This window comes from Pollachius pollachius (genome assembly GCF_949987615.1).
Source record: "Pollachius pollachius genome assembly, chromosome: 14".
NCBI lineage: Eukaryota > Metazoa > Chordata > Actinopteri > Gadiformes > Gadidae > Pollachius > Pollachius pollachius.
In genome coordinates this window covers 6732570-6757729 of record NC_136947.1, presented here as the reverse complement: position 1 = coordinate 6757729, position 25160 = coordinate 6732570, and the positions used below count along the sequence as shown (strand labels likewise).

Below are 25160 nucleotides of genomic sequence, written 5' to 3'. Positions count from 1 at the left end.
GGTGACAGCCATCTTATCAGGAGCAGTTAGGCTGATGTGTCTTGCTCAGGGAAACCTTGAACACTCAGCTAGGAGGAGCCGGGAATCGAACTAGCAACCTTCCGGTTACAAGTCAACTTGCTCTACCTTAACTCGGCTTGACTACCGGAGTTAAGCCGGCCCGACGTGCATCCTATTTGTAATGCTAGCATCCTCTCCATTCCCTCTTTTCACTTGTTCTTCTGCTCTGGATAGGAAGTGCCCTGGGAGTAGCCTGATTACCAGGAAGGGGTGGGACGTTCTTGTAGATGTCCAGTTGCCGCTGGGCGGATTCTGTTTTATTAGTGGGCCTATGATGTTGGCAAACATTCGGTCTTTGAGGTCAGGGTTTGAGCCGAGTAAGGAGAAGAAGTTGCCAAAAGTCGTTGAGCAGTTTTCTTTATAAACTAGGGACTGGGTCAGGGCAAGAGTTAATGATTAGGAGTATGGAATCGCTTCACTCATCAACACTGCCCCCAGTCCGACAGCACTATCTATAAATACATCCCTCACACGTACATGACAATTATTCAAAATACTTTTCCAGAAACATTCAAGAAAGACCTTTGACTTGGCCAATGCTATTTATCAATTATACATCCCTCAGTGTATTCTCTGCTTCCATTGATCTATCAGCACGGATGCCCGTGGCCATAACGGTGATCAGTGTGTCTCCTCTGTTGTGAGCAGAGTGTGTCTGCGACTACCGGGGGACGGTCAGCAGGGTGTGTGACGATGCAGGACGCTGCCTGTGCAGCCAGGGGGTGGAGGGGGCGTACTGTGAACGGTGCCGGCCCGGACACTTCTCCTTCCCCCACTGCCAGAGACAGGGTGAGAGACGCTTCTGGCCACAGCTAAAGCTGTGTTTTAAACTAGAAAAATGCACTTCCTGTTGTGTAAAGTGAGGTTACGTTGTGATACATCTGCATAGTCAAAGCTCTAAGAGATGTCGAACAGCTTAAATCAAGGGTAACGATTTGAACAGAGTTCGGAAGTGTAAGACACCATCCCTTCCCCCACTGCGAGAGGCGGGGTGAGAGAGACGCCTCTGACCACAGCCACAGCTACGTTTTAAAATATGCTAAAATAAAGAGTCTGCAGATGACTGTCAGGTATGCAAAGAGAGTCAATGGGGGCTCAGGGGGCTTGCACAGATATAGATCAAATAAAACCCTAACGTTGACTTTGTCTGCGATATGAATGCATTCCCATTAGATTCAAGCTTCAACCTTCCCTCCCTGCCTCTCTCTCTCCGCCCCCCCCCCAGAGTGTCGGTGTGATGGGGCCGGGGCAGCTGACCCCCCCGCCTGCGACCCGACCGGCCGATGCCTCTGCCTCGGCAACTACGCCGGCGAGCGCTGCGACCGGTGTGCTCAGGGTTACTATGGTTACCCGGACTGTGCTGGTGAGCCGTTGCTCCCCCCCCCACACACTTCCCAATAGAGTGCCCGATATATCAATGCCCGACAAACATGCACTTGAAGCTTAGACGATTCAATGAATCACAGTTACACTGTGGAAATCCTTATCCACCTCATGTGTGATTCCTCCTGTGTGTCCCTCCTCTCTGCCCAGCCTGCCAGTGTTCACGGGAGGGCTCCTATGGGGACTCGTGTGACCACGTGTCCGGCCAGTGTCTGTGTAACCCCGGGGTGGCCGGCCAGAGGTGTGATCGCTGCGCTGGATGGGGGCCTCAGTTCCCCCAATGTGAAAGTAAACCCACCGCCCTAAACAACAGCAGTTCCTCTTAATTAACCTGTGACAGTTAAAAGTGGAGCATGTGGTCAAGTGAATCGCAATTAGGAGGGCATTGCATTTACCCTTCCAGGGTTAGTGAATGTATGTTCTCATGCTATGACACATTGATAAAAAAGCGTCCTTTGAGTGGCGTATATCATGGTGGTTTGGTCGTCCCTGGTGGTTGCCCATATCATGAAACCTGTCTCACAGAGTAAGATTCACCCTGCTGCATGAATTCTCAGTTCATTATGGATCCCAGTCTCATCTCGTCTGTTTACACCCATCCTTTCTCTCCAGCCTCCATTAGACAGTGTAACCCTGCAGGCTCAGATGTCAGCCATCCTCAAACGGTAGGTCTATTAATACCCACCCTTAATCACACATTGTATTGTGTGAGTTGCCAGCGTTACAGCCCAGACAACACATTGTGGGGCCCCTGGGTGTGGACTAGCACCCGGCTGATAAACGCCCGGCGCTGCCAAACCTTCATCCGGCGCGCAGTACCACAAGGTCTGCTGTATTTGTCTTCTGAAGTCATCAAGGAAGCAAAACAGACCGCCTTTTTAATTTGGTGAAATCACAACAGACATGGGCTAGTTCCCGTGTGATTCTGGATGTTTTTTTTAGAAACAACTTTTTAATTTCCCAATTGCCATGGCTACAATTGTATATGTATATATATAAACACTTTTTCTCTCATCCATTATGTCACCATTATCCATTATCTCTCTTAACACTATATGTACTCTCATTCAGGGCATATAGGGTGTGTTTGTGTAGGGTGTGTGTGTGTGTTCAAACATGTCATTGCGTTTATTCATTGGGATTGACCAATTTTCCATTCAATTTGCCAACCCAGCCACCTCGTAACATTGCTTCACGTCACATGTAGCCGTAGTGATACCTCACACCACCCATTTACACAAAAGATTGAAGTCTCCTCAACGCCAATGCATGTGAATTGCTGAGTCGAAAATGTACAGTGTACACTATTTAAAAACAATTTAAAATTATAAGCTTATTGTGGAGGACACAATCTCGATTTTGATTGATATGCAATGAATTGATCGGCCCTACATTCCAGAGTCCGAATGATGGATTGTCGCTTCTCTTCCTACCCTGGCAGGGCCCTTGTCGCTGCCTAGCCAACGTAGAGGGAAGCTTCTGTGACCGGTGTAAACCGCTCTACTGGAAACTGACCACAGACAACCCCGAGGGCTGCACAGGTAGGAGACCATCAGCACTGAGCCGTCTGGAGGGAGGGCTCTTCATTCAGGGGCCTCAAAGAACGGGACACATCTGTCAGGATACTTGATACTGCAGAAGTTCAGCCTGAGGGGCTGCTTCGGAACTTCGGAAGTCCCTTCTTCTTCACGCCCAGCTCCAACCGAACGGGAATTATTTACACCTCAGAGTGAAAATATTTCATACTTCCGAGTTCCGGAAGTTGTTTTTAGGAAAAAAGCGCAAGGCCTGAATCGATGATAATTAAAAAGATTGCTCAGTATCCTGATAGAAGTTGAACAAAAAACAGAAAGTAAAACATGGCAGCCCACTTGCAGCCCACCGTTTTAGCCATCATTTCCCTGTTAGCCGTTGGTTCCCTAACGCTTTTGTTTTCTCCAGCTGCGCTAAGCCTCAGGGGCGCTCTGTAGCGGGGCGGACGGTAGATCTTGGCCTCTCTCACCCGGGAGGATATGTCAACATACCCCTGTCAACGGCTCCCAGAGCGCCCCGGTGGAGGGCTGAGACATGCTAATACAGGCAAACACTGGCTGGCTGATTACCACAGGGAGCAGTATTTAGACGAGTGGGAGCCTCAAGGCTCCTGGGAAACGGCAAAAAGAAACGCATATTTAGTGCATAAAAATGTAATGTTGCTATCCCCATAGGCTGTGTAGCCTCTCAACAACCACAGAAACAACAACAACAATAACAGCAACTCTATCGACAGCATCGGCGAAAACAAAACAGTAGCGCTCTTCGTCTTATCTTCGAGATCAGAAAACATAACGAGTGGAAGAGTAGACTCGCTGCTGCTGCTGCCATTATGCAGGCGAGACAGGGAACAACCTGAGGCTTTGTCCAGATACCTGTCTACTATTACAGCTCTGTTCCGGAACACCGCAAGAATGTTATCACCGGCGGCCTAAGGAGCCAGAAGACGAGACCACCTTCTTAATATCCCAGGAATGCCCTTATGTGTGGCGGACTGCGGCCCGGAGTTTGCTTTTTGATTTTATTCAGATTTTGTGGCAGGCGTTGGGGGTTGTTACATCTAACCAGAGGGGCTTTGATGTGCATGGGTAACCGGGGTAGGAGGTTATGAGCTGTCGCTTTTCACCCGTGAACGTGAGAGAAGTCTGTAATCAGACGCCCATTCACGGCGGAAGGGCTCTATTAAGCATGCATACACAAACACATACACACACCTCTGGATTTAACTGTGTTACCTCTCTCTCCCTCTCTCTCCCACTCTCCCCCTCTCTCCCTCTTTCCCCCTCTCTCCCCCTCTTTCCCTCTCTCCCTCCCTCCCTCTCTCCCCCTCTCTCTCCCACTCTCCCCCTCTCTCTCCCTGTTTCCCCCTCTCTCCCCCTCTTTCCCTCTCTCCCTCTCCCCCTCTCTCTCCCTCTCTCCCTCTCTCTGGTCCCCCTCAGAGTGCATGTGTGATTTGAAAGGGACCCTGAGTGGTGTGGGTGAATGCCAGCAGGTGAGTCGGCCTGTCAGGTCTTTACAGAATCAAGTTCACTATAACCATTTGTTGAGTAACAAAACTGAATGAATGTCCAAATAAATAAATAGAAAAGTCAATATATGAATACAAAAAATTATATGAGCACATAAGTTAACAAACCTTTGGACTATACACATTTGATGGAAACACAATCATGACATAACATTCCGATAAAAGATCAAAGGGGAAATAATTGCACATGATAACCACACCATCTATGGGTTCCCCTCCTCCAGAAGAGCGGACAGTGCCACTGTAAGCCGCACACATGCGGGCCGTCCTGCGACACCTGTAAGGAGGGCTTCTACCTGCTGCAGAAGAGGAACTACTTTGGCTGTCAAGGTATGCCAATGCTAGCAGCAGTGCTGGTGAAAGGTACAGAGGAGCCTCCCCAGTGATGCCCTGGGATATGAAGGTTTAACAAAAGTACTACTTTGAGTAACAGTATTGAACCAACAATATAGCTGCTGGTGAAAAATAATCATCAAAATAGTGAGTCGGATAGTTAACGTGTTTGAAGTGTGAAGTGTGTTTTGGTTAGAAGTAGCAACTTGAGAATTATAAATCAGCTTATCCAACATAAGAAAACCGAAGAATACAAGCATTAACAGAAGGTCCCTGAATCAATACAGACGCTTTCTATAACAAACTAGCTAACTAATCATCCGTTCAAAGACCATTGACTCAGTCTAACTTTATCGTCTATTATCTAATAAGTAACGCTCTCTCCGTTCCCTGATAGGCTGTGAGTGTGACGTGGGCGGAGCTACCGGCATGGCCTGTGACTTTGGGTCCGGACAGTGTCGCTGTCGGAAGAACGTAGTCGGCCGAACCTGCTCTCAGTAAGCAACCCCTTTGTTTTCACATGCTTTATGACATCATGTTGTGTCATCCCCATCACTCAAGTAGTCATGGTGACGACAGACAGTATCAACAATACGATACGACTCTCGCGCTTCAACGTTCACCCCCGTGTCTCTCAGGCCGGCTCCGAGCCACTACTTTCCCAGCATGCACCAGCTGAAGTATGAGGTGGAGGACGGCGTCACTCCCAACTCCCGGCCAGTGCGCTTCGGGTTCGAGCCCCGGGTGTTCCCCGGGTTCAGCTGGAGGGGCTATGCCGTGCTCTCCCCGGCACAGGTGGGTGTGGTTATGACTTTTTAGGGGGGCAGGGCCAGTAGTTGCTTGACTCCCTGCTGAAAGATACTGGGTTCGAGACACAATGTCCAGACCTCAGACCTGCAGGCATTCTAGAGCAAGATGCATCCCCCTACCTGCGTCTTCACAACATGTATTTTGAATCGGCAAACCAAAAGATCTCGGTTTCGTTCTCATGGCTCCACTATGACCTCTCTGGTGGGACAACCACTGCTGGGTCAGGGTAAAACGAGGCACTGATTGGTTCTGCTTGAGATTTGAATGCTTGTTGGAAAAGTCGCAACCGGCACCAAGTTGTTAACGTCTCGTCGACATTGCGTTGCCTCATTCAGCAATACTGACACTCATTGACAAGAAAATCAACGCAGATCTTTGAAATTGCCAGTTTTGGATTGTCATTTTGGCTAAAAGCCTTTAGTGTACTTCAGAATACATTCGTAATAATGCCATTATATGTACTTGACCACATGTGGTCAAGTACATAGTACATCAGTATCGGCGATAATCAAACCCCTTTTTCTTTCAAACTTCTCTGAAACCGCCCCACCTTTCTTCTGTGTTTTCCTCTTTGCTGTCATTCCAACACGGTGGCTGTGGCTGTGCCAGCTCTTCTTCTCTAGCGTTCTATATCACTGTCTCTCCTCAGCCAGAGGTGGTCCTACCCCTGGTCGTAGGCTTCCCTGGCCCTTTCCTCATTGTAATGCGCTACGCCTACGCCAACGCCGGCCTCCGCCCAGCCAACAAGCATGCGACGCGGGTCCGAGCCAGCGTGCTGGTGGTGGACGAGGCAGGCTCTCAGGCCTGCTGCGACTGTAAGTTAGGGCCTCTCTTCCATCCCCCTCTAGTCATCTTCCTTCTTGTCTTTTCTCCGCCTCTATCGGGAGGTTAGTAATCAGCTCACTCCTTAACATCCTTTGGTTTTACTGCTTGGCTTGCGCGTTTTTTAAACTTTTAACCTGCCTTAACCTGCACCTTCTTCAAAGTCTGTCCGTCCGTCAACCCCCCCTCTCCACTCCCTCTTTCTTTCCATAAACCCGGCTGTGTGTGTCCCTCCCCCTTGTCTCTGCAGAGTGATGTCAGAGTGAAAGTGCATGTTGAGGGGAGGGAGGCGAGGGAGAGCTGGTACCGGCTGGTGCTGCGCTACTCTAATCCAAGTGGGTCCAGTGTGACCGGTACAGTTGAGGCCACCGGTATCAGGGCCGCCCCAGGTAAGGCCGACCAGGTCTCGGGGTTGGGGTCAAGTGTGCACGCACCCGGACACACAAGAAACGCCGACACGCACATACGTACACACAAAAATATGTGTGGTGTGTGATATGCACACAGTCGTGCAAACATTGAAATGCAAGCACAAACGTGCACACATGCGCACACAAACACATGCAAACACATGCAAACCACACACGCACATGTCGTTTTTAAAGTCATTTAAACACATTTTGGGCAGTTGCTGCACTGAATGTGGTTCAGAGTTGTATGTAGTGTCCCTAATCCATTTCCCCCCCCGATGCCTTTACAAAAAATCTTAACATACCTTAAATTGACTTGTGTGATGATTAACCGGCCTCCAGCCTGTGCTAGCGCGCTGTGTTCAGCCGAGCTCTGCTGGGGCAGGGAGTAGCTTTCTAAAGGGGTCTGTTGGCGGGCTGTTGTGCCACAGGGTCCCAGCAAATCCAGGAGGTGGTGTTCCCCGCCGGCCCCGGCCCGGCCTTCCTCACCGTCCCCGGGGACGGCTTCGCCCAGCCCTTCGTCCTCACCCCCGGGAACTGGTTCATCCACATCCGGGCTCAGGGGGTGCTGCTGGTGAGACGCAAACAGAGACACGCACACACACATGCAGGCACGCAAGCGCACGCTTATACGCATGCGAACACGCACACACGCACACACACAAATGCGCGCGCATGCACACACACACATACACGCACACACGCACTCATATACACACACACAAGCGCACACGCATACAAACACACGTGCACATTCATGTATGCACACACACACGCACACACACATGCACGCACGCACACACACACACACGCACACACATGCACGCACGCACTCATACACACACACAAGCGCACACGCATACAAGCACACATGTGCACATTCATGCATGCACACAAACACACACGCACACACACACACACACACACACACACACACACACTCATACACACAAACACACAATACAGAAGAGCAGAACTTTTATTTTGTGAAGTTATTTTAAACCAAGAGAGAGACCCATAGTATAACAAACAGTATATTAACTTAAGCTATCAACTTTTTCCTAAACTGATACAGAACACCAGGGAATAGTCGATCATTAACTCACAATCAATCCGCTGCAGAATAACTCACTCCGAGAAACCACTGAGGTGAGAGTGATGCAGGTTCACCAGACGTGCCTGGACTAAATGGTGTTTCTATTTCCATGGGTAGGATTACCTGGTGCTGCTGCCCAGAGACTTCTACCAAGCTCCGCTGCTCCAGGACAAGATCACCCAGCCCTGCAATTACTCACCCAGTCCAGACGGAGACACCAAGTACGTCTACTCACTTTCAATTTCATGGTTATAGACAGGCCGAACACAGAATGATTAAACCACTGGGACTGCAGCACTTATTGCACTTTATGTCATTAACATTTCTAAATAGGTTCATTAATATAAGGTGAGGGCGTTGTTGAAATTGTACAAATTTGTTGAAATTAAAATTTGTAAAATAATAACATATATATATATATTTATGTATTTATTTATTTATTTAGATTTTTGGGGACTATTAGACCTGTAAATTTCACCTTAACCTTGTATGTTTGGACATTCTGATCATTGACACTCTCTGTCTTTCTCTTTCTTTCTTTCTCTGTGTGTCTCCCAGCTGTCTGCTGTATAAGCATGTTGGGATGGATGGCTTCAGCTGGGTGCTGGGCTCCCAGGGCCGGCTCTCATCCCGGGGGGGCCGCCGGAGGAGGCAGGCCCGCGTTCGCCGGCTCTCCCCGAAGCACCCCCCCATGGCCACGCTCAGCGGGAGACAGGTAGGGCAGAGGGGGAGACACTCACACACTCACACAGTCACACACACAAACATTTACATGCAGTAAGACAGGAAAACACACAGACACACAGAGGTACACACACACAAGCAAGCACGCACGCACACACAAACGCATGCACAGACGCACGCACGCACACTCACTCACTCACTCACTTACACACCGGAACACGTACATGTAGTCAGAAAAACAAACACACGCTTGCACGCACACACAAACACAGACGCTCACACGCAAACGTTAGTTGATTGTTTGATTTAACTGTTGTTAAATGTGTGTTGATGTTTGATTTGTATTTGCATCGACGTGGAACTGTCAGGCAGATGTGTCCCATTCCTGAGAAACAATCCACACCCTATTTTGCGATCGGGATCACGTCTTGGTGGTCTTAGTGATGTGAAACAGTCGATGGTACACCTCATCCTGTGTGTGTGTGTGTGTGTGTGTGTGTGTGTGTGTGTGTGTGTGTGTGTGTGTGTGTGTGTGTGTGTGTGTGTGTGTGTGTGTGTGTGTGTGTGTGTGTGTGTGTGTGTGTGTGTGTGTGTGTCTTGTCTAGTCCACGCTGCAGCTGAACCTGCGTGTGTCCCGTCCCGGTCCGCACGCCCTGGTCCTGGAGTACGCAAGCGAGGCGGACATGGTCCAGAACGTGAACCTGGTCCTCACGGGCCACTCCAGCGATCAGATTCAGGCCCGGGCCAACATCTACAGCTGTTCCTACAGGTAGGACAGCTGGGAACGCTGTGGACCTGCTCTTGGTTTCCGTACACGTTATACATTGTTCTTATCTGATGGCTCACTTTATACTTTTTGTAATTAATAAGGACCGCCCCCTCATGGGGAATATACGCTTTTGTGACATAAGCGGTCTAAATATATCAGCCTTTAGCGCTGAACCTGTGATAAACACACTCATTGGCAATGTTACACCTTGTTGTTTCTGTTGTTATTCCAATGAATTCATACACTTGGAACTTTTCAAGTTTACATATAAACATTAATAATTTACATAATACCTATATATAAATGAACATAAAAAATAATATATATATTATAATTCTCTCAGGCATCTCAGGCATGACAACTATCTGTAGTTAATTGAGCAATGGTCTCGTAGAAACCCCATCATGTTCTTTTAAATTGACCCTTAAAGTGGCAATCTTGAAGGTTTTCCTGTAAATAATCAGTTATCTATCGCCAAATGAGGAGGTAACACAATGGTGAGCCTACGGCCCTCTGATGAAATCCCTTGCATTCGCAGTATAATTAACGCTACAAACTGGGTGTCACTGTTTGTATCTCTGGGAAAATACTACTGGTTATTGCCAAAGGTGTTACAAATATGAAGGAACCAAAAACCTTTGAGATTCCAACTTTAATAAACTGGTTATTTTACTCCATACCGCCTCAGTTTCCTGTGTCGGAGCGTGGCGGTGGACGGCAACAGCCGGGTGGCGTTCCTACAACTGGAGCACCGCAACGAAATTCTCCTGCACGCCTCCTCCGCCAACTTCCTGCTGGTAGGACACCCTGCGGCTCGGGATCAGCGATGGGAACGTCGGGTTATGTTCCTTCCTTGGGGGTTGGTTATGTATTCAATGACGTGTTTGTATGTCTACCTTCCTCCCTGTAGTTTAAGGTGTATGCGGTGCCCGCGGAGGACTTCTCCATGGACTACGTAGAGCCCAGGATCCTCTGTGTTTCTGTCCACGGCCGCTTCACTGAAGACAGGTACGTCTCAGTCTAACTGTAGGTCCAGTCCATGCTCCGTGAATGAACCAGATCATAGATAAAAATCAATCAATCTTTCAAAGATTGATTGAGTTTCCACGGTCATTATTTTACGTTGCAGTTCGGATTCTGCTCTCCTATAATAGCAAACCATACCATGTGATTGGGAGGTCTGAAAAATATGCGGGGTTATGCTTGGACAGTGAGCGATTGCCTGGGCGTTGTTATTGTTGTGAAGGGTTAGCGGCGACAGCTGTGTTCCAGGTATGAGTGCGTACATTTCTCTGGCCCACACGGGTCACTCACCTGAGGCTGTTGCATCTTGAGCTCGACCCCCTGCCCCCTCTCACATTCTGTCCCTCATGCTCTTTCACCCTCCCTTAAATCAGTGAAACCTCTCAATATTGACAGCCGTGAGCACAACAAACTGTCATTAGCCAACCTTGTTATTTCACAGTAATGCTTCAAACACATATCTAGACACTGTCCCTCCTTCCACAAATGAGTTACTTAAATCCTGGTGTTACGCTGGAATGTGCCGTTGTTGTTACGATAGGATGGAGCCCTATCTGCTGGTGCTCTTACTGGTGTGTGATATAGATTCAATTCAGATATTATCCTAAAAGTGAAACTGTGAATTGAACAAGAGAGTGGGAAATGGAGCAGGAAAACGTGAATGAGCTCATACTGATTAATCCTGAAGCATGCATGCCTGCCTGTGACGTGTGTACTCCTGTACATTCACAAAAGTCTACCATACTCAATCGGATGTCAGGACGGATTAGGGATTATTGGCCGATTAATGCTGTTTCATAGAGTAGGTCGCAACCTCCGGCCGGCAGCTGACCTCCACTGCTAATGAGTCACATTGTTCTGTACTGTAGCCAAGCTGTGCCTTCAATGGCAGGCTTAAAGATGAACTTTGAGACGTTTCAACCTGGACCCTATTTTCCCATCATTTTGAGTCGAGGGGACGAATGCAGAAGAGAATTCCTCAAATTGGCTAATTATCAAGGGAGAATGCTGCAGCTGTAATCCACGAAATCGGGCCGATATCTTATCCTTTGGGGCAATAGCATACTGCCAAAGTACGTCCTTTGAAGGGGTTGGGATTGTCAAAATAAGTGTCTGACATGATGGAAAGGTTTACTTCAGAAAAATATAACTTCTTCTTAACATTCACTGGTCTGTGTGATTTTGTGTCAACCGAGTCTCGCTCAAGGAGAAATCTAGCAAGAGTTTGTAGTGCTTGACTGCAGAATGTGTAGTTTAGTGTTATCATAATGATTTGGGTGGAGGAGGGCTGAGATTGTACTGCAACAACGGGATTTCACAACAGCACTTCTCCTTAAGCGAGACTTAATCAAATTTGACTTCAGTGTTCTCGCTCAATACTGTTCTAGTCTTAAAAATAATGGTCTGCATTAGTCCCATCCACCCAAAATAATGGGAAAACAGGATCCAAGTTATCCTTTAACTTACGCCTGCCATGTTGGATCTGTGCTTCCGTACTCACAGCCAGTACTGCCTGCCGAGCCAGTTCCCCAGGCCGGCCTCAGCGTGGGTCCTGGACGCGGCCAGGGAGGGCCGGAGGTCCCCGTCCCAGGGTGGGGGCCCCCAGCGGAGGGAGGGCGAGGATTGGAGGAAGCGGCGTCAGACCGGGCTGCTGCCCCTCACCGGACCCCCCAGCAAAGGGGTGCTGCTGAAGTCTCCACAGGTACACATCCTGGCCCCGATCAGTGGACTATCTGTCTCATAGTCCATGAGCCAGGGCCCCAAATGTGGGCCATTGGTATCATCTGGGGGGACAAAGTCTTATAGTGATTTTTGGTAAGGTATACACCCCTAGTACTAGAAAAATCACGATAGCAGTGCAGGGCTGGTAGCTGAATTACTTTTTTCAGCTCATGAAGTTACTAACCCCCGAAGATAAATTGCTTTTTGGAATCCGGTGTAAATCTGCTTTAGGCTCATGGTAGGGATATTGTCGATATTTTATAATATTGTGCTTGGTGTCGTTGGAAATGGGACCTTTTAGGCTTTCATTTAAGCTCAGTACTGAATCTGTCTGACAAACACAGAGGTCACATGACTTATTTAAACCAGAAATAACACACATTTTCTCACAATTTCCGCCTAAACTGTATGCTTTATTTTATCCCTGTGGCATGAACGAACACCAGGGACACAAAACTAACAACTTCAATACTCAAGTCAATCTGATGATTCAGAAAATGTACAATATACCCATACTATTTATTTGTGAGAGCCTTAAATTAGACTTGTGCAGCCAGCACAGGTCTACAAAATAGAATGGAGCAAATAGAATGGACAAATTAGTCCAAAATACCCTATTAGTCCAGGGCCAAATGGCCTATTTATTCGTGTACAGTTGTAATAAAAGTAATTGTTTCAATAGTGTTGTCAACATAACACTTGTAAGTGGTTTAACAAAGTGTTTCTATCATGTATTTTGATATTCACCCACTTTCAGTTAGAATGTCAGAAAGTAGCTCATGCACGGAATGTTGATGGATTTTGACAATTTGACAAGGTTTTCTCAGTTTTGTGAAAATATTGTTGGTTCAGTTGACTGGTTACAACAACACTACCAACTATGCCATCTTCAATCAACTTCCAATGAGTTCCAGTGGTATTAAATGTAAGTAAAAAATACCTTTTCTCTTGTGCTTGTGAATTGATGGGGAATAAACAGAGGGAGATTATATCTATAGCTGTACCTGTAACAGTAGCTAATGTTAGCTTGGTGTTTTTGTAGGCTAGCTAGCTACCAGGTTAGCTGAGTAGAGGAGATTTAGATCTGGATTCAGAATGGACAGCCAGTACAAAGAATCTGAAGCGTGTATCATACACCATGAAACATCAAAAGAAAGGTTGGTCTTAAAGACTGTGAATCCTGGAAGACTTTGCTTGACGCAGCCAAAGTGAGAAACTATGCCCATATTACAGATGTTTCTAAAGAACTTGGGAGAAGAAGTCCCAAGAATCCACTATCACAGAAAATGCCGGAGCCTCTTCACAATGAAAAGAGAATTAGAGACTCTGAAAAGGAAAGCCACAGAAAACATTACAGATGAAGCTGGAGAGAATAGCTTACCAAAAATACCAAGTAGGAGATCTTCAGATGGAGCAAGAGTATATCATCCAATCTGTTTTTTTTTTGTTTGTAAAGGGCTCCAAGTGAAAGGAAAAATTCACACAAGCTGTAACATTAAATGCTGACCAAACACTAAGAGAATGTGCCACAGCGGGGGATAGCGTAGGCAACCGGTCGGGTGCTGCTCCAGGATCAGGGGGAGGCCGCTCTTGACGAAGGCACTCGTTATCTGCCTCTAACTGGGCAATTATGCCACGCAACTCTTGTAAGTCTTCCATGATAAGCAGTGGAATATTAGCTTATTACTGAAAATGGACAAAACCCTACCTCAGAGAGAATTTCGGGGCCCTTGGAACATGGGCTGCTGTTCTGTTGACACCACAAAGAAACAAGACTTACCTCCAGAATTGCAAATTCAACCTGAGTAAGCAAAAAAAACAGAAAACAATTTTAGGAAGAAAAAAAAAAAAATATATATATATATATATATATATATATATATATATATATATATATATATATATATATATATATATATATATATATATAAAATAAATATGCGCAGCAAGACAATAAAAAAAAAAATGAAAGAACTCAAGTCTCAGCCTTTAAGGAGTGCATCCTGCCAACATCGTGGCAAGAATTTGTTTGATAGTCGTCAATGCCACCTAGGGGAGGGGATACCCTAGGCCAAGAACTGTGCTAGCTAACATGTGCTACAGCAACCCCCGAGACACTACAAAGCTTAGGCAATACAGGTTCGTACAATCTGGGCCAGAGACTTGAGTTCAATTAAACATAATTTATTACAAAATACCGGATACTAAATACATGTGTGGTCACCACATGGGACACACAAGACAGTACACAATAAACCAGCAGACTGGAGGGATAAAACCCCACGGTTAAATGAAAGGAACCGACAGACAAAAAACATAAAGCAGTATGCAGGGCAAGCAGGGAAGATGAGTAGCACACCACTGCGTAGCCTTAGAATATAAAGCAAAGAAAACAATAAATTGTGCATGCAGGTCAAGCAGAGCCAGGGGCCGCACAACACTGCATAACCACATTAACACAAACAATAAGTATAAAGTAGCATGCAGGGCAAGCAGGGAAGATGAGTAGCAGACCACTGCGTAGCCGAATACACACAAAACAAAGAAAACAATAAATTGCGCATGCAGGTCTTCATGCTTTGAGACTGAATTTTGTGGTTCAACAGAACAGCAGCCCTTCGGTGACATCGGGGTAATTGGCTACGATCCACTTCAGAACATGGTACCGATGAATGCCTCAGCTCGGAACAGCTGGTCATGGAGAGCGAAGTCGTAGCTCATCTACGGCTAACAGCACAACCGGAGAAGAGATAGCTTTTAGTTTACAAGCGAGCACACGTTAACTGACGAGAATAGTAAATTAATAGCAGCCTACCTCCAGGTGATCCCAAACCAGCACCTAACTTGCAACAAGTTTCGGATGAATGCCATGCGAAGCAGCCAACTTCCAGCCTACGGGCGAGCAATGGACGCCCTGGAAGCAAAACAGCAGGCAAGACATATCCCTCCTGATGACGTCCACTGACCTTTATATTAAAATAAAGTCCTCCCCCCTAATCAGGATAGCTATGGCTCGGCCAATCATACCCCGAGAACGGCCAGAGGTATAGCTCAACCTGCCACACCTATAAAGACCTTTTCGTGTATATCAGAACTGATATCATACCCAACAAAACAGTTGTACAGGTCACTTCTTTGGTCATTATCATCATTCATGCTATCTGGTGGAGTTACAAACCTGCGGGAGTCAACAAAGAAGAAAATTTGAAGGATGCTTGAAAATGAGCTGGGAAATTCTGTCGATATATTTCCAGATGACAAAGCCAAATTGCTGATGGTTTCTCTAACCCGTTTCAAGAAGGGATGTTGTCTTGGAAAATCAAAACCTGCTGAGGGAACTCAACGTTTGGTGGGCCAATGTCAACAAGATCATAGATAAGACATCATCACATATCAGATCAATCATTAAGCAGGAGATCACTGTGACCCCCTGGCCGTTCCATCCATCTGATGTGAAAGATAGTGGTTATATCACCTTACCAGATCAACTTGAACAGGTTCTCATTGACTTCACACTGGAAATCCTGACACCAAAACTCAAACACAGAAGATGACGGCTTTGGTTTAATCATTTAGTCAGGACATAATGTACGCTGTCACAGGTGGTCATCCTAATACACCAAAGCACATTCTACCCACGTATGCTGTAAAAACACTGACGGGCAATACTGTGCTCATACAAACACTGAAAAATCAGAAAGATGCTCCAGAGAGGAGTGGGAGGATCAAATCATTCTTGGAGAATGTGAAAGACATGACCAATGACCTGAACCAAGAAAAGATGTGTTTATTAGACAGATTCAGTACTGGGCTTAAATGAAAGCCTAAATGGTCCCCTTTCTAACGATACCAAGCACCATATTATGGAATATTGACAATTCCCTACCATAAGCCTAAACCAGATATACACCAGATTTCAAAAACTAAATTTATCTTAGGGGGTTATAAACTTCATGAGCTGAAAAAGGTGATTTCGCTACCACCCCTGAACTGCTATCGTGAATTTTCTAGTACTAGGGGTGTATACCTTGCCAAAAAACAATGATAGCATTTGTCCAACCGATGATACGAATCAACCCCCCTGGCTCATGGACTATCAATGCTTTTGTCTTACTATTGTTATCATTATCGCTGTAATTATTAAAGCTAGGGTAGGCAATTTCGAGGAACCAGACAGATTAAGCTGGATTTTGAAAGCATCCATCCAGCCAGGCCACGCCCTTAAAAAGCCACTCACCCAAAACACATACATAGCTCTAGCTTTAGCAATAGGCTAGGTCTGGCTAGCCCTGTTGATCCACAGTGTGTGCAGGAGCTGACTGGGTAGGAAGGCTGACAGACTGGCTTATTACAGGCCTGAAACAGCCAAACATTAATTTTGTTAGCGAGTTCGATCTTTTTATTCCCTGTCGGAATTTCAAGTAAATTTAAACAATGAGGACAGAAAAAGCTTATAAAATGAATTGCCTACCCTAGCTCATCTAATATATATATGTATGATCTCTATTATCAAGTAACAACAGCTTAGTGCAGATAGTGAATCGGCTGTATTGATTCATTGCTTTAATGCGTAAGGGCTACGCTTAATTTATTAGACATTACACTGTTCACCTTAAACCTAATTAACGTCCAGTCCTACAAGCACTCACTGACCTCCTGCTATGTGTTAATGTCATGACAACGACCCCCCCTCTGTCCCAGACGGAGGTCAGCTTCCACCCCAGGGTGCCACTGCCAGGCCGATACGTGGTGGTTCTCCACTACCGCCAGCCGGAGCACCCCTCCTTCCCCGTGGGGGTCCTTGTGGAGGCGGGGCGCGCCTGGAACGGTGAGGGGGGGGGGGGGGGGGGGGGTCTTTACTAAGTCACAGGGTCCTCACATATTTTTACTGAGAGATGACCGACCACTCGTTTGGGAGTTGATCACATTGAAACGTCTCCCGTCAGGACCTATTCCCAAACGGGAGTTGGTCGATGGGAAACGTTTCAATGTGTCTGTCTGGTGAACTGGGTGATGTTGGCTGTGTGGCCTCTTCCTCCTCCTTCACCGGTAAGGCCGTAATTCTCCCCTGAGCGCAGATTAAACCCTTTACGTTCCTGTCCCATGACTCAAGATGATCAAAGGGTTCGCACACTCTTCCTTATATGGAATGAATGCAGGGAGGAGTGGTGGGGATTAGAGCTCCTCTCAACTTGCTACTGTTCTCACTCTTCTCTTTTACTACATGTCCCCTCTTTCTCTCTCCTCTATTGCTGTATGCTCTCTTCTCTATTACTGTATGCCCTCTTCTCTCTTCTCTATCACTATATGTCCTCTCTTCTCTTTTGCTGTATGTCCTCTCTCTCTTCTCTATTACTGTATGCCCTCTTCTCTCTTCTCTGTCACTATATGTCCTCTCTCTCTTCCCTATTGCTTTATGTCCTCTCTCTCTCTATTGCTGTATGTCATCTCTCTCTCTTCTATATTACTGTATGTCCTCTCTCTCTCATCTCTATTACTGTTTGCCCTCTCTCTCCTATATTGCTATATTTTCTCTCTCCCAGGCTCGGTTGATGCGTCCTTCTGCCCCAGCGTGTCCGGCTGCAGGGAGGTGGTGGTCGTAAGCAACCGCATCGCCCTGGAGTTTGAGGGGGGGCGAGAGCCCACCATCACAGTCAAGATCCCCCCCGGAAAGACCCTCACTCTGGTCAGTTCCGGTTCAACGTAGAGCATAACAACAGCACCAATCATCCTTACCCTCCTTACACTGTTGAACAATCAGCTCTCTTCACAGTGTCAAAGCAGGGTAAACACAGGCGCAGCTGCTAGTCGGATTAGTTATGAGTGTTTTCCAAACAAAACTAGCAACACAGACATACACACACACACACCTACACACACACACGCACGCACGCACACACACGCACGCGTGCACACACACACACACACACACACATCCCCAGCTGCAGCACTAAGGCTTACATCAATAGAACAGAGGCATCTTTTCATGTTTTAGCACATTTTATAGACTTCAATTGGACCAATGTGTAAATTATCCCCTTGAAAGTTACATTTTACCTTTATGTTCGCAGTTCACATTGAACATAGAGACCACAAGTGTGGTCTTGCCCTGTTTTGTAGGTTGAGGAGACCTGTCTAGTTTTTTCTGTGTGGTGTCATAGCATGAGAGGCCTTTTTTTTCTAAATGGCAGCCTCAGACACTTAGCTTTACCCTGAAACTAAACAAAACAAAAAATATGTTATCATATATCATAAAATCATATTTTTATCATTTCTATTTTTTGAGTGTCTCATTCTACAGGGGTGCGCGTCCAACTTCTCGTACTAACATTCAAAGAGATGTTTTTTCCCAGTGTTTTGCTGTGATATTGATGTGCTGGCTCTCTGGTCTGCTCTAGGACTACGTCTTGGTGGTGGCTGATGACAGCTACAGCCCAGACCTCTTGAGAGAGAAGCCGCTCAACAAGTCTGCAGAGTTCATCACACGCTGTCGAGGCGAGGGATTCCATATTGAGTAGGTTTCCCTCCTTCCCTCCTCCCTACATTTATAATTCTGAAATATATAAATGTAATATAATAATAAATATTACACAATGTTTGCCTCATAGCATAATTGCCATATAATTGCCATATTTAGCCGAAATTGTGATGTATGCCTAACTCTACTTGTTCACACCTCTGGTTGAACTTACTGTTACAAATTTCAATAAAAAATCCAAAGTTTTTCCGAAAACCTTAAAATACATAGACAATTATTCTATGAGGCAAACGATAATGTAATCCTAATGTTGTAAGAATCTCGTTACCTCAGAAAAAGGTAAGGAATGTTTTGCTCAACCACAAACTTAATCCTAAACACAGCTGACCTGTTTTGTAAGTAGCGTCCTCTTGCTGTGACTGTAGTGCAGTGAACCGTTTCCCTTGTTTCTCTAGCCCCAGGACGTCCTCAGAGTTCTGCAGAAGCTCCGCCCACTCTCTGGTGGCAGCCTATAATGATGGGGCCCTCCCCTGCGACTGTGACGAATCGGGTACCACGCTGCCGGCCTGCGATCCGGACGGAGGACAGTGTACCTGCAGGCCTAACGTGATTGGCCGACGGTGCAGCAAGTGCGCCACTGGATACTACGGCTTCCCTTACTGCAGACGTACGTGGACACGGAACACTAGCAAATCACCCTGACTGGTCTGAGTTCAGAATACAGGCGTTATAAAGCACTGAACCCTCATTCACAATCACCTATTAACTCTAAGACACATCACACATGTTACTACTCCTGATAACCAAGTGTAGAGGAAGTAACCAATGAGAGGTCAGCTGACAAATAACAGGGATGCCCTTCTAGGATGGCTTGGAGTACAAAGGAGGCTGGGAAGCACTGGGCAGACACAATGGCAAATTAATAATTTGTACTCATTTATTCGAATATAAATTGAAATAATAATAATAATAATAGTAATAATAATAATAGATCAAATTTATATAGTGCTTTTCCCAGTGCTCAAAGAAGCTTCACAATCGCTTCATAAGCTAGATCATAAGAAAAAACACTAATACACTAATTAAGGATACAGAGACACAACAGAAGGATCCGTCCATTCATTTTCCCTCTCCCTCTGTTGAACACCATGTGTGCGTGTGTCTGCGCGTGTGTCCTCAGCGTGCGAGTGCGGGCGCCGCCTGTGCGACGAGGTGACGGGCCGCTGCATCTGCCCCCCCCAGACGGTGAAGCCGTCCTGCGACGTGTGCGACAGCCAGACCTTCAGCTTCCACCCCCTGCTGGGCTGCGAGGGCTGCGATTGCTCCCCCACCGGCGTCCAGCCCTCCGGGGGCCTCGACTGCGACGGCGTCAGCGGACAGTGCCCGTGGGTGGAGCAGCGTGCGCCGATGAATCACGTGGAGCAAAAGACAGGGCTTTAGGGTTTAGGGATGAATCGTTAAAGTCACCGTCCAGTTGTGTACGGCGTTAGATTGTCTTGGCGTCAACAACACGAGTGAGACTCTGGGTTGGCTGGTAACCGGAAGGTCGCTGGTTCGATCCCTGACTCCTCCGAGTGTCGAGGTGTCCCTGAGCGAGACGCCTTACCCTGACTTTTGGCTGTCGCCTTGCGTGGTTGAATCCGCCGTCGATGTGTGAATGAAGGTCGTAATTCAGCAACAACTTTACATTGGATACGATGAGTGACAGACAATGGTTGATCCATTGATGCTGCGGCCATGCAGAGCAATGATTATATGCGACTACGTCCCAGAGACACGAAACAGCAATCACAGTTTATCATGAGGCCTGGGCAGTTTTACGTATGTTATGACACCCTAACCATAAAACCATAAAAAACGATGTAAAGCCAACCTCGTAAAACCGAGTGAAAACTCCTTGCCCTGCATGACATGTTAACACTTAATTGTTCGTTTTTTGGAAGTTGCAAGCCGAGGATCGGAGGTCGGCAGTGCAACCGCTGTGCCGCCGGTTACCATGGCTACCCGGACTGCAGGCCATGTGACTGCAACCACAGCGGCGTCACGTCGGATGTGTGCCACCCAGACACGGGGAAGTGTCTCTGTAAGGTAGGTGGACTGCACATAGTGTGGTAGCGGGTAAATATTTACCATCGATTAGATTTATTCTAAAGGTTAACACGTAGCATGGTGATTGGGCTGCTGATATAAGAGAGAGGGGAATTCGCTGAATAGAGGTGAAGAGTGTGCACACCGAAGTGAGATGATACTATGGATTATGCTATGCATCAGGGGTAGGCAGGAGCTCAGGAGAGGGAGCGGTAGAGCGTGTTGACTTGTAACTGAAAGGTTGCTAGTTTGATCCCTGGGACTTTCTGGCTCCAGTGTAGGAGTGTCGTGGTATCCCTGAGCAGGCCCCTATTCCTGAATGTGTGGGCTGTTAGTCGCTTTTGATAAAAGCGTCTGCTAAATACAAATTTCAATTATTAAAACAAGCCGTACCACATGGCCATCTTAATATGAATCACACAAAACAGATGATTCCGTTGCTCTAATCTGTATCCGGTCAATCTACTTCACCAACCAAAATGTAGACTAAGCCAAAGACAGTTGGTCCCCAAATGCACCACGGTTGCTGGACTTTCAAACCAACTCAACCCAGTGTGTACTCTGCACTCTTACTCTTTAACTGCCATGGCAACAATTTTAACGAGCGGATGGTGGCTCCTGGGGCTCCACCTCTCTGTAACGGTCGTGTGGCCCCGCCCTCACAGAGGAACGTCGGGGGAGCCCGCTGTGACGTCTGCAAGGACGCCTCCTTCCACCTCGAGCCCTCCAACCCCGAAGGCTGCTCGCGCTGCTTCTGCTTCGGCGCCACCGACCAGTGTCAGAGCTCCCGCAAGCACCGGGGGAAGGTGTGTGTGTGTGTGGCTGTTGGTGTGTTTGTGTGCGTGTGTGTGTGTGCCTGTGTGCCTGTGTGACTGTGTGCATGTTCTTTTGTGTACCTGTGTGCGCTTTTGTGTTAGTGCCTGTGTGCGTGTTTTTGTGTGTACCAGTGTGTGTGTGTGTGTGTGTGTGTGTGTGTGTGTGTGTGTGTGGCGGGGGGGGGGGGGGGGGGGGTTCGTGAATGTGTGTGCGTGAATTCGTTCACACTTGTTGGGGTCCATGATACCTGTGAATGCCTTGTGAAGCGGACCTGTTGATCAAGCGGTCAGGATTGCACTGTGCAATACAAACCCAACCCGATATAAACCACCCTGGAAACCAGCAGTTTTCAGATTACTCATTTTGCTGCTACTGCATTTGACCAACAGTAAACCCCTTACACCACACACACACACACACACACACACACACACACACACACACACACACACACACACACACACACACACACACACACACACCACACGCACACACTTATGAGCCTTGGAGTGGATCTCAAGGCTCCATGTTAATCAGCTCAGATCACATTCCCTAATACCCGTCATTCCACCGTTAGTTCATGGACATGCGGGACTGGCACCTGGAGAAGCCCGACCAGAATGAGGTGGCGTCCACGCTGAACCCAGCCAGCAACACGGTGGTGGCAGACGTCCAGGAGCTGTCGCCCGCAACCCAGGTTCTCCACTGGGTGGCGCCATCTTCCTACCTGGGAGACAGAGTGAGTCGTTGGAACAGGTTCCCTTTTTGTGTTTAGTCAGGACAGAACTGATTCGAGACAGCTGGTGTATTGTGTATTGTCTGCTAAAGTAGTATTTTTAAATAAGAGGTATTTTTTTACACATTGATTTGGACTGAACTTTTTTATTCGTATATTATCTTTCTTAAATATTATTTTGCATACCAGTCAAGTTTCAAACATATACAATACATCAACTCACACTTCAATATGAAAGTGAATTCATTTTATACAGTTTATTTCATTGCATTTCTTATTGTTAATCATGTTGATCCCATGTATGGGCACCATATCAACATTGGATGGATTGATTCGATTGATTGATTTAACATTGATGTCTATCACTGTTTTGGCCCCTAGGTGTTATCATACGGGGGCATCCTGACCTTCCAGTCCAAATCCTTCGGCGTTCCCGCTGAAGGCATGAAGCTGCTGGACAGGAGCCCTGACATAATCCTCAGTGTATGTGGATTCTCGGTTCCTCCTGTTATCCCCTATCTCTCTCGCCCCCTCTTTACTCATCCATATATATATTGACGCTGGCTGTTTGTGGTGTGCTCTTCAGGGTCAGGGCATGACCCTGGTCCACCAGGGTGTGGATCCCCCGACGCCAGACAGACTGCATCACGGCCGAGTCCAGCTTGTGGAGGTGAGGTTCATTCCAAACGTTTCCCATGCATAGACCAGTGGTTGTCTTTGGAGTACTGCAGGGGGTACTCGGATGTAAAATGTAAAGCTAAAGTTAAATTCTAAAAGCTAGACAGATCGAGAAAGTGTTTGAAACGTAACCCTGTTAATGTTCATGTTGACACTGCCAAATAGATTGCACAGACATTATTCATGTTCCATATTTTTTGTTTTCTGCCGGTGAATAAATAAATATATTAGAGGGGGAAGATAAGTAGAAAAAGTTTGAGAACCACTGCAGTAGATGACAAAAGAACACTGTTAACCCTGTGCTTATCTTAGTATGCATGACTCTTCGCTGACCTTTGTATTTTCACTGTAAACTGGTTGTCCATCCATACAGACGATTTATAAAATACATTCATGTGAAACACAAGAAAGAAAGTAAATATAAAGAAATACATTTACATTAACATTAAGAGCATTTAGCAGACACGTTTGTCCAAAGCAACACAATAAGTGCATTTGTCAGAAGAAAGAGCCACAAAATTTCACTGTCGGTACAGTAAGAATGTTCATAGAACCCAGTGCCAAGTGTCTAGGTTAACCCATTCCCCGTATACGACAAAGGTAGCTAGGATAAGATGCTACACAACGCTAGGTACTAATTCTAAGTACAAAGACGTACAACATACAATAAGTGCGTACATTATTTAAATAGTAAATAGTACAACCCATCCAAAGAACATCTAAAGAGTAGCTTTTCTCCTGACCTGTGGACTACGATAATACCTAGGACCCAAAACAGGGATCATCAATATTAAATCAATCAATAGAAGCAATCCATTCAGATGTTGTTATGGATCCCATACAGAATGTTTAACAAGGGAAACACAGTAAGAAATACAATGAAATGAAGTGTAATAAAATGAGTTCCGTTGGTGCAGGGGCTCTGGCGCCACGCTCTGACCAACAGGCCCGTGTCCAGAGACGAGCTGATGATGGTGCTCGCCGACTTGGAGGGCCTGAGGATCCGGGGCCTCTACTTCACCCAGAGCCAGCGCCTCAGCCTGGGGGAGGTGGGCCTGGAGACAGCATCAGACAGGGGCCCCGGGGCCCCGGCCGGCAGTGTGGAGCAGTGCACCTGCCCCCCAGAGTACGCCGGAGACTCCTGTCAGGTGAGGAGACACCAAACGTGTTCTTTCTGATTTTACTTTTTAACTTGGTCTCAAAAGCACCCCATTGTGGCGCCTAGGAAACAGGGTCATTTATCTCGCTGAAAGTCTTCTTTGTGAGCCTCTTTAAGTCCTACCCATTTAAGTAATGGGGAGCTAGCATTAATTCACTACTCACTTTTTACCGCTAGCTAGCTAACTGGATTTTCTGCCCAGCGTACATACAGCTATACAAATCCATCTCTACAGGCACAGTCTTAATATTTGCTTCAAAAGTTTGCTAACACAGATATTGATATGTTCAGAATATATGGTTTTCTTTAAAAAAAATTGTAGAGGGGTTCCCAATCTTGTTCTGCTTGAAGACCAAACAGAGAGATTTTGCGTCTCTCTTGGACCCGAACTCTTTCTTGCTCCACATAAATATGACACACTTAGCCCTTTCTCTTGATTTTGATCGAATCACTTTAATCAAGCTATGCTATGTTATGCTCATCTATATGCTATAAACCCACAACGGAGCTCGGCCTCACAGTTGGTCACACAGTTTTGACCTGCTTGTGACTGCTGCGCAGCGCCCTGAGCAGCGTTTTGAATGTTGTATCCATTGGGTTGACTGTGAACCATATTTAGTTTAATTGTGTTTTAGTTAGGGAGAGGGTAGGCTACTTTGTAATTCGCCTATTGTGTAGAAATATTGATCAAACAATGGCGGCTCTTTAGAGGGTGTGCTGCTCCCCAACTCCCTCTACTGGAAAGGTAAGCAATCCACGAGAAACACGGGACTCATACCAGTGGAGTCCTTGTAATGAATATGATTTGTTCTACAGCTGAACACCGTTACATTTCCACCTGGGTATAAAGATGGGTGATTGTCGTTGGAATCATCACATAATTAGTCAACCATTAAGTAACCAACGGAGATTAATAAAGCGATCTGAGTTGATCAAAGTTCATGACAGTCTTGCGCAAGAAGATTTTATTCCCACGTCTGGGTATACGCATCCTCAAACCATTATTTGTGCTATTACGTTTTGTAGACATCG

The 25160-nt window shown here is 46.5% G+C and overlaps 1 protein-coding gene across 3 annotated transcripts in view; it reads left to right on the top strand.

The window, feature by feature from the left end:
* The window catches only part of LOC307086041 (laminin subunit alpha-3-like), a 71044-nt gene that overhangs the window by 21862 nt on the left and 24022 nt on the right, over window positions 1-25160 (top strand). For all 3 annotated transcript variants that reach the window (XM_079751073.1, XM_079751072.1, XM_079751074.1), the window contains exons 13-40: window positions 709-849; window positions 1286-1423; window positions 1594-1731; window positions 2056-2108; window positions 2885-2984; window positions 4416-4468; window positions 4729-4834; window positions 5235-5334; window positions 5476-5632; window positions 6720-6858; window positions 7311-7453; window positions 8093-8196; window positions 8534-8690; window positions 9265-9428; window positions 10117-10225; window positions 10339-10436; window positions 11955-12153; window positions 16875-17001; window positions 17717-17859; window positions 18572-18687; window positions 19107-19318; window positions 19832-20036; window positions 20595-20739; window positions 21405-21545; window positions 22133-22294; window positions 22673-22774; window positions 22878-22961; window positions 23887-24117. In XM_079751073.1, coding sequence (XP_079607199.1) covers window positions 709-849; window positions 1286-1423; window positions 1594-1731; window positions 2056-2108; window positions 2885-2984; window positions 4416-4468; window positions 4729-4834; window positions 5235-5334; window positions 5476-5632; window positions 6720-6858; window positions 7311-7453; window positions 8093-8196; window positions 8534-8690; window positions 9265-9428; window positions 10117-10225; window positions 10339-10436; window positions 11955-12153; window positions 16875-17001; window positions 17717-17859; window positions 18572-18687; window positions 19107-19318; window positions 19832-20036; window positions 20595-20739; window positions 21405-21545; window positions 22133-22294; window positions 22673-22774; window positions 22878-22961; window positions 23887-24117 — 3767 coding nt within the window. The remainder of the gene's footprint in view (window positions 1-708; window positions 850-1285; window positions 1424-1593; window positions 1732-2055; window positions 2109-2884; window positions 2985-4415; window positions 4469-4728; window positions 4835-5234; window positions 5335-5475; window positions 5633-6719; window positions 6859-7310; window positions 7454-8092; window positions 8197-8533; window positions 8691-9264; window positions 9429-10116; window positions 10226-10338; window positions 10437-11954; window positions 12154-16874; window positions 17002-17716; window positions 17860-18571; window positions 18688-19106; window positions 19319-19831; window positions 20037-20594; window positions 20740-21404; window positions 21546-22132; window positions 22295-22672; window positions 22775-22877; window positions 22962-23886; window positions 24118-25160) is intronic.